Source organism: Gobius niger, assembly GCF_951799975.1.
Source record: "Gobius niger genome assembly, chromosome: 14".
Lineage (NCBI taxonomy): Eukaryota > Metazoa > Chordata > Actinopteri > Gobiiformes > Gobiidae > Gobius > Gobius niger.
Genome location: NC_136865.1, coordinates 20,184,474 through 20,197,353, shown reverse-complemented (window position 1 = coordinate 20,197,353; position 12,880 = coordinate 20,184,474). Strand labels below are relative to the sequence as shown.

The following is a 12,880-nucleotide window of genomic DNA, read 5'->3' as shown; positions in this document are numbered from 1 at the left end:
TTTTTAACGATATTCTAATTTTCCGAGTTTCCCCTGTAATACCGTTAACCCTCTACCATAATTGTTAAAATGTTAAAGTTTTCCGAAAACTAGGAAAAAAGCAAAAATACAAACCGAATCTGAACTTTCATGAAGATGACTGTACAGAAGGTGGTTGTAACAAGTCTTTAACTGGCTGAGGACATCACCACTGACGACTAAAGACTAATGTGTTCATAGAGAACAGAATGTAACAAAAAAATCTCCATTTGGCCAAATAATGACTTATTATGCTAGAAGAATGTGAATTTATCAACAGCCAATCCCTTTTTGTCAAGTCATAAATAAAAGGCACACTGCGTAACATTCTGGATCAATAACATGGTCATAATGACCATCTAGACACAGAACATTCTATTTATACCATCATTCAAAGAATGGAGTTGGATGAGAAGCTAACCTATTTAAGCCTCATATTTGGCTGCCTTAGTCAGCATCTCCATGCTGCCTGCCCACATCCAGTCCTTTGGTGCGTACCGGAAGTAAGACACAATCCCATTCATTGTCTTTTCATAAATTCAATAGTTAAGAGTGTAAAAGCATGACCAGGATAATCCCCTATGTGCAAACTACTGACTATTGCAATGATACTTTACAGGAAAGAAAACACGAAATATTTGACAATACGGAAAAATGCTTTCATAACTTTTCTGTTTATAAAGTTTTAGATAAATCCTCAGTTTACTTTTTCTTTTTCTTGAAAAGTCAATGCATAAAATGAATGGGATTTCTACTTCCGGCACCCACCAAATGACCGGCAGTGGGTGGGGCTGTTGAGCTCTATTAATGCCATAATTGTCCCATTTTTGACATACAAACAATGTATTATGCCCATCTAGCAAACATGGAATAATTCCTTGTGTACTGTCATTAACAGTAAATTTGTGGGACCAGACTTATTAACATGGGCCATATCATTCCAGTTTATGATATCAGACTCTGCAGACTTATTCTACAGAAAACCAAGTCACTCACAGATGTAGTAGTACTCCTGTCCCACGTTGAACTCGTAGCCCAGAGAGAAGGCGCTGTATCGCTGGAACTTCTCAGAGAACTTGATGGGGGCGTGGGGCGCGTGGGGCCGGTTACACTCCCACCGTTTGAAGCCGAGGCCCGGGTCGCACGTCCGGTAGCCCCTGTAGCTCACCATGTAGAGGATGTACTGCTCTGCCACCGTGCGCTCTAGCGTCCCCCGCTGGCTGCTGTTGTAGTGCGGGCAGTAGATGTCCAGATAGTCATTCACGCTGACCTGCACAGTGTAGCCCTCCCTCCGCAGCCTGAAGGAAAGAAAACAAGAGAGATTTAGCATGGGGTGTGAAGCAGATATGCATTTCACTACAAGTACAAAAACAAATCAGGCACAAGGCCGTCAATTAATGTGTCAAACTATATCCACTTTATAGAAACACTGGGCAACATGTGCATAATACAGATAGAAGCAGGGAAAAATATGTTGTCAAGGGAGGAAACTCAGACAGTATCTCTCCAAAGCGATCCATGAAATGAACTTTGACAAATATTTTATTCAAGTGGGGAGTGAAGCCTAACCTCTGTTGTTGAAACGTTAAATGGCTGAAGAATTTGGCAATAGAACTACTTTTGATCTGTGAAGCCACACTGAAGGCAGTTTTATTTTTACCTCTCTTTCCAGCTCATTCATTACCATAATGCTCTACCTTTCAACAAGGTGAAAAATCATCTAATCTTTTCAGCGCTCCAGGTAAAACTAAAGTAAAACATTTCCCCTTTGTGTATTTGAACAAGCTGCTTGTTCTGGACCTCTCTCCTCCTTGTGCCTCCCATGCATGCAAAAACACACAGTTCCAGCCAAAATGCCTCGTGGCTGGAGCTAAGAAAGGAGCACTGAATGATAATCGGCTCCACCGATTTGGCCCCTGAGTCGGCTGCAGGACGGGTCAGTGAGGCGGAAGAGGCCCCTGTCAGAGCGCTGTGTGCCGGGGCGTCCCGCGGGAGACTGGGGTGTACATATGATGGGCCAATCTCCCCTGGCAACCGGCGTCATGGTTCGGCAGGTTGTTAGCAGCAAGAGCAGGGCGCAGGGAAGAGAGCATTACTTTTGCAAGTGCCTCAGTGTGTTAACCCAGTGCTGCTTTCAAATGTACATGAGTCTGTGAAAATATCGCCACGACTTATGTGCTTTACATGTTTATTATTGAAATAGAACAAATACAGGTGAAAGAGTCAAGTAAAATGGTAACTGTGTAGTGACAGTTTATGATGTGAGGTTTTTCTATACTGAGACCACGACAACTACAATATACAAATGCTACTGACCTTAACCTCTACCCCCCACTCTAACCAAGCCCATTTTCTCCTGTTCAGCTTTACCCAAATCTTAAAGCTTCTTGACTTACAGACTGTAGGCCAGTGTAATGCCTTATTTGAAAGCTACGACCTACAAAACTGATTGTATCTTTTTTCTTGCCTTATCGCTGCTTTTTTAAACACATTTTTGAAGCGTTTTTGTCTCTTTTTTATGGCTTTTTGTTGTGTTTTCGTAGATTTTTTTGTTGCTTTTTCATCTTTCGTTTTTTTGCCGCGTTAATGTCAGTTTTTCAGCACATTTTTGGCACGTTTTTTTGTTGCTCTTTTTTTGGCTTTCTTGTTGCTTTTTCATCACTCTTTAGTCGTGTTTTTGTCGCTTTTATTTTTCATCATTCATTATTCATTTACGGTTTTGTCTCCCTTTGGCTGCTTTTTTGTCACTATTTTTTTTTCATCCTTGGTTTTGTCGCTATTATTTTTACATTATTATTGTTAGATTTAGGTAAAAGCCAAACTTGACAAAATGTGCTCGGTTCAGGTGGGCACCAGGATCATTCTGAAAACATTAAAAGTCTGAGAAGTCATGGGCTATGCATACTTACATAAAGTGTAGTTACTTAAGATGCGACAATAATAGAATGTCAAGATTTCCATCTGCATCACAGTAGTCTAAATCATTTAGATGCGCCTCCTAATGATAAAGATCAGCGCTCCTCTCTATACCTGGCTGAAATAATGTGTTATGATTTAGCAGCTCGGCGGCCCGCTGCGGCCCTCGCGTATTTAATACTAAGTATATGTAAATGACACAGTGTGTAATTAGACAAAGTGGAGTCATTACAGACTCCTGCAGGTGAACCATCTTCAGCATCACTGAAGCGTATCAAAACACACTGATGTAATGAGCCGTTTGGACCAGTAGGTGGAGCTATGGCGCCATGGTATTCGCTCAGCAGCTCTGCTCTGGTCCTATATGTCTACTAGCCGGTTCCTCCTCACACATTTTCACAATCACTACATCCATCACAGCGCATGAATTATAGCCGCACGCAGATACAAAACGCTGAGGATGCTCGCACGCTTAAAACATGCTCACGTTACTGGGTCAGGCCCCTGGGGAGATCTCCATTCAATTACAAAACTGAGATCACAAATGTCACCACACCTCTGTCTCACCATCTTTGTCACTGTTACAACCATCTCTGCACCTTTTTTTTTTCTTCTTCTTCTGCCTTTCCCTTTTGTTCGTTTGCAGATGAATATCAACTGTTCTTTTTGGCCCATCAATCTTATCCGTCCCATCTCTGGTCTTTTAGATGTTAGATGACAGAGTTTTGTCTCGCAGTGTTGCAGGGAACAGACAACACCGCTGCGCTTCAAAGGGACTATATTTAGAGGGAGAATAGGCGGGCGCGAGCAGGCAGAGCAGTACAAGGCGATGCAGGCTGGTTGGTGTGGAGCACGGAGGGACAGATAAAGTGGTACAATGGCTGTGGGATTGATGGGATGGTATGAGGAGACAGAGGCGAGATGAAAGAAGAGGGGAAAGGAGCTGCGGTGAATATGAAAACACGCCGCGAGGAAAATCCTGGATGTGAGCGGAGTGTGCAAGTGCCCGAGTGACATGCAACCATTGAGAAATATACAGCAGAAAGCAAGGAGAGAGGAGAGAGAGAGAGAGAGAGAGAGAGCTCGTGCTTGGTATGACTGGCATACATTCTTTTAAAGTGCAAAACAGTCACATGCTGCGGAGACGGGAGATATATGCAAACGTGTGAAATACTACAAGGTGCTCTGAACGTACGGAGCCCTTTGATAGTGAGAGCTAAACCTGGAGTCGGTAGCTGTCATGTGACCCAGTTTGGAGGAGCAGATATAGGGGTAATCTTGTTGAGGGTTGTGTTGCAACAGAAACATATAGGGAAACAGGAGTATAAATATCAGACCTATGGGATTGCTCAAGTGTGAATAAATACGAGCATAGTTAGGTTCTACATTTGGGGGGGAAATAAAATAAAAGGCTCATCGACTCCTACATGCTGTACGGTTTTGGAAGTTCTCAGTCACAAATATGTCGCCTGGACCGGGTTGATTGAGTTGAGGTCGAGGATGTTTCGGTTCTGTCTGCAGAAGCTCTTTCTCGCTCTTGTAGTCGAATGAGAGATAACACACAAGGCCCATTAAGGGGAGGGTTTAGGGCTGCCCACACCATTTTTTGCACTAAAACAGTTTCACTAATTAAAATTGTCTCAGTTCTGATGCTCCAGCTCGTGTGTTGCCGGTCTATACGTGACTGAAAAAGCAAGCAGAGACTTTTAAGGATGGAAGCGAAATGTCCTCGACTTCAACACAATCAACCCTAAAGAGAGGATCTCTGATTTTAAATGCTCTACCCCAGTGGTTCTCAAAATGTGGTACGCAGGCTCCTTCAGTTGGTTCCTTTACATCTAGTCTGTGTATAATTTAGAGAGAACCTTTGTCCTCTTTTGCTTTAGTCCTCGTTTAGACCTTCTAGTTGGAGTGTGTTTGGTCTGAGATGTTTCAGAATCACTGCTTTTTCCTAAAAGCAACAATATAAATAATACTTAAACTACAGAGAAATACACACAGTAGAAGTAGTAGAAGATCAATCAAACTAAACGATAGTACAGGCGTAACTTTTATTAGTTTAACCCAATGGGCGAGGATTGTGTTTCTCTATTGTCCTCAGGGTGGGGAGCTGATATTGCTGTAATACCACCCCCTTGTGGCCAGGGCGACTCTAAAAGACACTTGGTAGGATTCTAACGGGACTTCAAACCTCAAATTTTCTTCTAAATATTGCTATGACCCATGTGACAACACTGGGGTAGGTGAAATATTTTGAACCACACTGGGGCTGGTGTAAGCAATGTGATTTGGTGTGATTTTCAGCCCAAAATAGTGGAAGAATTTTCAGTGCATTGACTGGCTCTATGGAGGCTCCGCCCACCTTTTTGCCCTTTTAAGGAACAGGTTTCACAGAGGATTCGGGACCATTACCGTGAATGAGGCTGAATGGGACCCACTCATCTGTGTTATATTATATCTATGGTTTAACCCCATCTTAACCGAGTGCGTTTTCTACAGTTCGGCACTACAAAAATTTGTCATCGAGTCACTTTTTCCGTCATATTTTTGAAGCTTATTCATTGCTTTTTTTGTCACATTTTTATTGAGTTAAGTTAAGCAACCACATTCACCATCTCCAGTGACACAACAATCACACACTATAATCAGAGTGAGGTGTTTTGCTCATGGACACGACAGCAGTGCAAGCAGTGAATAAACCAGACCCAAACAAAGTGGAAATCCTTAAAACAAAAAAAATCGTCTCTGTGTAAAACTATCAGGGAGACTGAATCAAGTAGTCATGTGCAGGCTGTTATTGATTTGTGCTTGTAATTTCCACAAAACTGAATATTCACTATTCCTTTGAAATGGCTGCTGTAATCTGAACAGCGCAATTATGTGTCGTCGTATTTGCATCCCATCTGCATTTGGAGAGAGGGTTCCTGGAGAGCGGAACAGAGGACAGTGTGTGACAGTGTGTGATGGGGATCGAGCTGTTCTGTGAAAGATGCTTTACACCATTCATTATTTGCACATCATTTAATTAATTAATCTATTAATGCTTTCGACACTCACACAACTTATGCATAATTCAGCGTGCACAATTGGTGTCATTGTCTCGGCAACACAAATCACTGGAGCGGGCGTATTCTCTCGATCAGTGTTTCTCAAACTGTTGACGAGTACCACTGGTGTTTAAGCTGCACAACAAGGGGGGAAAAAAACATTTGACATTTGAATAATAAGATAAAGATGTTAGTGCAATATTCTCTAAGCCATTTCAACACAGTATGTAATAACTGTAAGCAGGGGCAGGTGTTTGTTTGTTCCTCTGGGTGCTCCGGTGTCCCCACTTAAAATATGTACAAGAGTGTGTTTGATAGGGCTGGATTACGTGGCAAAAAAATGAATCTTGTTTTTATTCCCGTCATATTGATCGATCCCGATTTTCGATCTGACTTCATTGTTTCGTACTAAAAATGTATACATTTCGCTGACTCGTGAACTTAGAGAGATCTCTATACAAACAAACAAAAACAAACTCTTTCCTCCAGTTTCAGAAAATCCTTTTCATAGTCCCTCTGGGGGGAATAATAAGTGTTAATGGGATGATTAGGGGGGTCTTGGGGGCACAACACAATAACAACAATATAGAATATATAATAATAGAATCACAAAGAAGAAGCTAACACGCTAACGGGTAAAGCTAGCGGCACTTAAACAGTATTTACAACCAAGTTCGAGTGACAAAAATTATCTCCATTGTATAATTGGATGTACGATATCCCTCTCTCCTTTTGTCTTTTCTGTCAGCGTAGTATTTACTCTCACGGACAATTAATGAGTAAAAAAAAAGCAACATGCTACGACACTTGCAGTGGTGCTTATCGCCTAGGGGCATGAGTTACTTAGTTCTGCTTTAAAACACAGAAATCTTCCATTGTCTCGTCCAAACTCCAAAAATCGGTGCTGCATGAAGTGGCTGTAAACCTGACGATGATTATTGAGACTGACCAAAGTATAGATTGCGATTTTGATAAATTTTTTAGCAGTTGTCCAGTCCTCATGTTTGTGATCCGGCATGAGTCTCATCTGCGTTCATTAACGTGCACTGCAAACATAAACATCTACAGATCTATTGGGCTTGAACTTGGTCTTCCAAATCCTGAGACTGGTCTGCGCGTTTAGCAGCAAAAGTATTTTCATAAACTCGGAAACAGCGCACATGTTAAATGCAAATACACTCCTGCAGGCCACATGTTTGCAACATTACTGAGCCCCTTATGCCCCTCAAAGGTGTGAAATACAAACTCATCCCCGAGAAGATTTGCAATGTTAATTAACGTGACTAATAAATTCAAATGAACTCGCTCCCTTTGTCAGAGGTACAGCCCCTTTAATTGAATTGAACAATGAGGTAGAGCCTATCGCACATTTTCTGTGAATAAAAATAGGCAGGTAAATATGTCAGTCTCACTCACTGTATGGTACGTTGCTGTGAGAGTCTATATGTCTCTCGTGTCAACACCGGCACATATAGTACAAGTTTGTTATTCTGTGTCTGGGCCAAGGCAGGAGTTTTTCAGTGCATCATGTGATTGATTGTAATTGGTTACTGGTTCAGACAGCTAGACAGCAGACCGGCTTATTTGTTCCTGTCAGTGTTCGGGACAGAGACTCCGGAGGAGAGAAGAGGATCATTTTTGGGGAGGGTAAAGGGCAGGAAGTGAGCTGGGCGCAGACAGAATATAGAAACATACCGTCGACCATAAAAGGGCGGAGGAGGAGGCGGGAGGTCCCTAAAGGTGTTTGGTGTTATATAAGCAGTCCACTTAGCTGCACAAGGCAGGGGAAGGGTTCTCAGGGCGGAGGAGGAGGGAGGACGTGAGGCTTAATAAGTTTAGGAGGGCGAAAACGCGGTGAGTGATGACAGCGAGAAGATACAGTGCAGGCAGGAGGCTTGAGACGTTACAGGGCAGTGCCAACGTTTGAGACAGGAATGAAAAATGCTCTTAAACAAGACGAAACACTGGAATTCCCAAGGTTACAGTAGGTCAAAAGTGTACCAATCATGACTACTGTATTTTCCATAATATAAGTCGCACTTTTTTCATAATTTGTCTGGGGGTGCGACTTATACTCAGGTGCAACATATATATCAAAATATATAATTTCACGTTTGTTACTTTCACACTGACAGCCACTAGAGGCCGCTCTAGGCTTGTGCATCAGTATCTGCTAACATAGACCGTTAAAAAGAATAGATTTCCTGCTCACTCCTCCCCGTTTGCCAGGATGACTACGCTTGAGGTGGAAATCATGGCAGGTTTACAGACTCCTCCTCCCCAGCTCTGATGAAGCATGTGCCTAAAAAGGGCATAAGGGCAGCATCTTCACTGTAGACTCGGCCCTTGCGTGATGTGTAGCTTGCGCTGCTCCAATGCTAACAGTCCGCCCCTCATTAGTGCGAAGTGAAAAATGATCTTACGAAAACCAGCCTGGTCCTCAGCGTTATCACAGGAGGAATATCTAGCTGTAGAAAGTTTAAGAAAATCAGGGACCAGGCTCTACAGCTGTTTTTCATGTGTCTAAAGTCCAATGCATTTCAATGGGAGACTAGTGGCGATATGGAGGTACTACAGCAATGGCGGCTCCTAGTGTTGTTGCCAAAAAGCAGAGCAGCCAGTGGCCATTGTCTGCTACTCCCGTACCACAAGAAATGTAGAAAGAAAGTTTGCCGAAAAGCGGAGGTTTGTCTTACTGCGATGTAGAAAAAAAATAATCGTGGGCTAAAAGCTAGATGGCCACAATTAAAGGAACAAGTTTGCAAATGGGTGCTTGAACAACGTGCTGCCGGAAGAGGCTTGTCAACGCTGCAGTTATACCGCCATGCTGTCCAGGTAGTTGCCAAGGCTGGTGCGACTTATAGTCCGGGAAAAATCTTCCTTTTTTGACTCATTCCATCTGCAACATCTTCATTCTTTTCATACAACAACCCGCATCATCTTTTCTGTCATGGCCGACACTTGCACCCTTTATGAGTTGAAAAGTTTCTCAACCACTAGTCATTCAATTTTTGATTTGAACTTGTACAGGTAGGTCATGTTAATGAAATATTTAGAAAGAATCGTACACCCCCTAACTTGAATTGAAAGGCCAAAGTCATAATTTTGAAATGAAAAGAGCAGGAGCCTGACACCAGCAACGGCCGCTTTGCTTTACACACTGGCTTAGCATCGATGCACCGTTTCTGTTCAAAGTCTTCACTGCACAGTTCTGTATAGGTGTATTTTAAAAGTGCATAAAAACCTTATGGCCATCTCACCCCCCTCCTCTCCCTCTCTCTTCTCCTGCGGCTCTTCTTTCTGCTGTGCATTGTCTGTTGTGCTTTTGCTGTCTCATCACCATTTCCTTATGAGTGGGAGTGCGCCGCTAGTTAGTACGCGGCTGCACAGACCGGTGAAGTCCACAAGAGACTGGAGGAAAAAAAAGGGAATCAAGACAAAGATAGCACCGATGTACCTTTCACATGTGCGGCTAAAAACCCCCCCTTTGGAGAATACCGCGCATATCAATAAATAACAAAGCGGAGGGAGAGATGCGTCTAAAAATGTACACAGAGCAGGAACAATGCAGCAGTTTAAAAGGGCAGAGCTGCTCGCCTGTGACTAACAAAAATAATATAATCGGTGAATGTTTCCACTCCGGTGAAGCCAGTAATTTCTGACGTGCTCCACTGAGGATTAAAAGTCGCAATCGGGCGGCAGATAAGACGAAACTAATCATATCTTTCGTAAGAACAACCCCCGTTTCAACTGGTTTTGTTTATAAGAGAAATTTAAGTGGTGAACTCAAATCAACATTTATAATTACACTATAATAATTGCAAGTGGCTGAGGATTTCATTTTCTAACACAACAAACAAGGATAGGGGGAAAAAAAATCAATGCATTTTTCATTGTGACCAGTGTGGGGAAATGTGGATTTACAATTTGGATATAATAAACCTGAAGTTGAGTATGTTTTGGACCTGTTTTATATATTTTTGACACATGTTTTTTAAATGAATTTAGATTTACTCACTATTGGAATCAGATTTAGTGCTTCTAAATGACAATTAAGGCCTTAATTTTGGAACAATTCATTTAATGGCTTTTAATGCTTTCAGTGCCCTGCGGAAACCCTGGATTTGGTGATTAACTTTAATAAAATGGATCATTCCCTTTGTTTTTTTATGAGTTTATTTAGACAAATAAATGGAATAAAGTACCTGGAGGGGCTTCCATTAACTTGGCCTATTACTATTATGAAAAATATCCAATTAGTGATTAAACGAACATCGCATGTATAAAAACAGCGTGGTGTTTCCACTCCTTTGTTCGAAGCCGCAGGGGCACGGAAAACAGACACATCGTCCGTGCAAAGATAAATTTAGGGATTTTCATCACGGACATTGTTACAAGAAAACTCAGACAGCAGCACTATGTAATACTGACACTCGTTTACAATTAACAGCTCTAAAGGTTATATCCACTGTCTGTTACAATGACAGTATAATAAAACATAAAAACAACAATAGAGACCTTACATGGTGCATTTCGCTTGATCTCGGATGTCCGGGAGTTTCCCACTTGGACATTTCAACTGGAACGCGACTCGGAAACTCGAGACAGGATCAGCTAACCCGAGAAGGAACATTTAAAGATGGCTGCGCCTGACGTGACATGCAACAAATGTAAAGCTTCATTAACTGTGTTATTTGGCAGATGTTTCCCAAATAAAGTTGTTAGATGTCAACGCGAAACGGATATGCACTAATGCTCTGTTGCTAACGTCTTCATTAAAAGGTTAAAAGTAACATATGAAATGACTAGTGCTAAATGATGACAGTATTTACAACAATTATAATAAATACATTACAATTTTGATAATATTACAATGAAGTTTCTCTGTAAGCTGATAATGATGCTCGAATATGAGCAACAAACTTTGGCGGATGCGTCTACGTCCGATGTTACCGACCTGGACAACTGGAACGCTACAACCATTACGCACCATTAGTCTGACAACAGTTAAGGTCAGCACACACTACACGACTTTTATGCCCGATTTCGCTCTAATTCTCAGTCGTGCCGAGTCTTCTCGAGTCGCGTCTAGTCGAAGGCAGTCACACAGAGTCGGGTCGTGTAGCGTAGGGGAGTCACGACTGGACTGATGTTCGAATTGTGTAGTGTGGGCGGTAGAAAGACGCAACTAGACTTTTGGACGCATGGGAGAAACGTGGATGGTTTAACCGTCCCAAATGTGAATGACAGAGAGACATAAAGACAGAAAAACACCGCCATGCCTCCTTTTTTCACTTCTCTGTTAAACCAGCGGCACAAACAACTCATTTCATGGCCACAGCCCCACACACGAAACAGCACAACTTCATATCACCAAAAGTTCACGACAACCACCTTTTCCAGCTACATCTCAACCACAAACAGAGTTTAGCGGCACTTACTGAGTTTGGAGATGAACTGTTTAGCTTCACCTCGCCGCTAACGGCGGCTAGCCTCCCCGCTTCCTCCTCCGTCTCCTCCTCTATCTCCTCCATTACTGAGGCCCGTCTTCTTTTCTTGACACCGTTGACCAATCGGGACACACACACGTTATCCCACGCTCACAAACACAGACCTATCTTTGCGGATTTGGGGTCATTTTTCAAAGCCGTAGAGAGGACATCAGCTGTTTAGAATCGTGTCGTGTGTCGCTCTTACGATTCTCAGTCGTTAAGTGTGAACCCCCATTCTACATAAAATCGTTTACGACTAGAAAAGTCGTGTAGTGTGTGCTGACCTTAGTCTATCAGGTTCTATATCACTCCACTGCAGCTGTTTCCATAGTAACGATAAACAATTGAGCTACGATTGTTGTGGGTTGTTGTTCAGGTAAAACAGCTTAAAAAGTAAAAAAAATAACTCCTGCCCAGGACCAAAAAAAAACAAGCAGACCCAAATTAACTGGTTTGTGGGACCAAGGTATAGGCGGATTAAACAACTTGGAGCTGTGCAGTTTTAATGCACTTCAAGGAGGTTGATTCCGTGTCGTGCATTAAAACCATAGATGTAACATAATAAAGATGAGCGGGTCCCATTCAGCCCCATTCATTGAAAAGGTTCCAGAGTCCTGTGTGAATAATATTTCACCAACCCCAGCATTGTCACATGGGTCATAGCGATTTTTAGAAAAAGAAAAACACTTTGGAGTCAGGCTTTTAAGCCGTTATTGGGGCTTAAAATAATAACGGGGAGCACCCCCTGGTGTATTACAGCAATGTCAGCTCCCCACCATAAGGACCATAGAGAAACGCGTTCCTCGCCCATTGATTAAAACTGTGTAATGCACACCTCCGAGTTGTTCAATCCTTACTTGATGGAGGGGCAGCTTAGGAGACACAACAACAAAAAAATGTTCGAAATTTAATGCCTGAAGTCAAATAGAAGTAAATCAAACAAAACAAAAAACACTACTAAAATGAGCATTCACAGAAAAGTATTCTTCAGAGTGTGATCCAACAGTTGTTTACTCTATGGTTTGGGTTTTTGCGTTTTTTTTATAAACTTCGCTGCCTCTTAGATGTATCTCTTTGACTCATGCTCGCAATCTCTATTGTTCTTTCCAAACATCCACTGACGTTTATCGAGTTATCAGAGACATTGCAGTTGGGAAAATGTAATCTGTAGCTACAGATACCCTCCAAACATAGATTAGTTTCCCTGCTTTCTCCCTGAGCTTGTTGATCCTCCCTGTGTCTAAAATAGCGCCATCTAAATTAATAGAAGGTGAAGACTTCCCACACTAGACCAATAATCTAATCCCCATTCTGTGTTGTCTCCGGGTGTCTGCTTTGCTTTATCATTATTACTTTTCCAAGATGGCGGCTGTGAAAAATTGCTTCATTACACTTTTCATTTAAGTA

At 42.2% G+C, this 12,880-nt stretch overlaps 1 protein-coding gene across 1 annotated transcript in view; it reads right to left on the bottom strand.

The window, feature by feature from the left end:
• efna3a (ephrin-A3a) overlaps positions 1–12,880 on the bottom strand; it is a 123,849-nt gene that overhangs the window by 22,193 nt on the left and 88,776 nt on the right. Inside the window, exon 2 of the mRNA XM_079571063.1 lies at positions 1,015–1,316. Within this exon, the coding sequence (XP_079427189.1) occupies positions 1,015–1,316 (302 nt within the window). The remainder of the gene's footprint in view (positions 1–1,014; positions 1,317–12,880) is intronic.